Source organism: Pygoscelis adeliae, unplaced genomic scaffold, assembly GCF_000699105.1.
Source record: "Pygoscelis adeliae isolate BGI_AS28 unplaced genomic scaffold, ASM69910v1 Scaffold288, whole genome shotgun sequence".
Lineage (NCBI taxonomy): Eukaryota > Metazoa > Chordata > Aves > Sphenisciformes > Spheniscidae > Pygoscelis > Pygoscelis adeliae.
The window spans coordinates 155537-156090 of NW_008825264.1; the positions used below are offsets into that span (position 1 = coordinate 155537).

Sequence of the window (554 nt, forward strand, 5' to 3'; positions counted from 1 at the left end):
ACTTTAACACACAAACAACATCAACACCAAAACACAGAAAGAAACTGATTGTCCATACTCTGTCTATTAAGTCTTGGTACTTTACAGATCCATTGTTTTTTTCTTTTAATTATTTTTATTTGAAAAGCAGTTAAATGTCTGACTAGGACTTGAAGATGTTAAAACGAACGCAAAAAAAAAAAAATTATAAAAACAGGAATGAGATTTGCGAGAAAATATTTTTGGTTCTAAAGAGACACAGGTGCATCCATTCATTTCAGCCAAAAATCCCTTGCCTGAGACAACACAAGCAAGCAGTGACATTGCACTTGGATGACAGAGCTTTGGGATTCCCGTTCCTACTGGAACCATCTGAACGCGGCTCCTGTAGGAAGCATCACCTTCTGGAAAGGAAGAGAGACAGGGAGGGGGGACAGAAGAAGAAGAAGGGACAAGGCGTTAGGTCGGGTCCGGCACAGCCGCGCGGCACCTGGGGTGTGCACCCGTGCCCCCCCGCCCCATCCCCATCCCGGCATCCCGGTCACTGGCCTCGGGACAGACCCAACCCGGGCTCG

At 46.6% G+C, this 554-nt stretch overlaps 1 protein-coding gene across 1 annotated transcript in view; it reads right to left on the reverse strand.

Moving 5' to 3' along the window:
* CXXC5 (CXXC finger protein 5) overlaps positions 1 to 554 on the reverse strand; it is a 7195-nt gene that overhangs the window by 625 nt on the left and 6016 nt on the right. Inside the window, exon 2 of the mRNA XM_009329580.1 lies at positions 1 to 383. This exon is cut by the window's left edge and continues 625 nt beyond it. Coding sequence (XP_009327855.1) covers positions 339 to 383 — 45 coding nt within the window. The 3' untranslated portion in view covers positions 1 to 338. The remainder of the gene's footprint in view (positions 384 to 554) is intronic.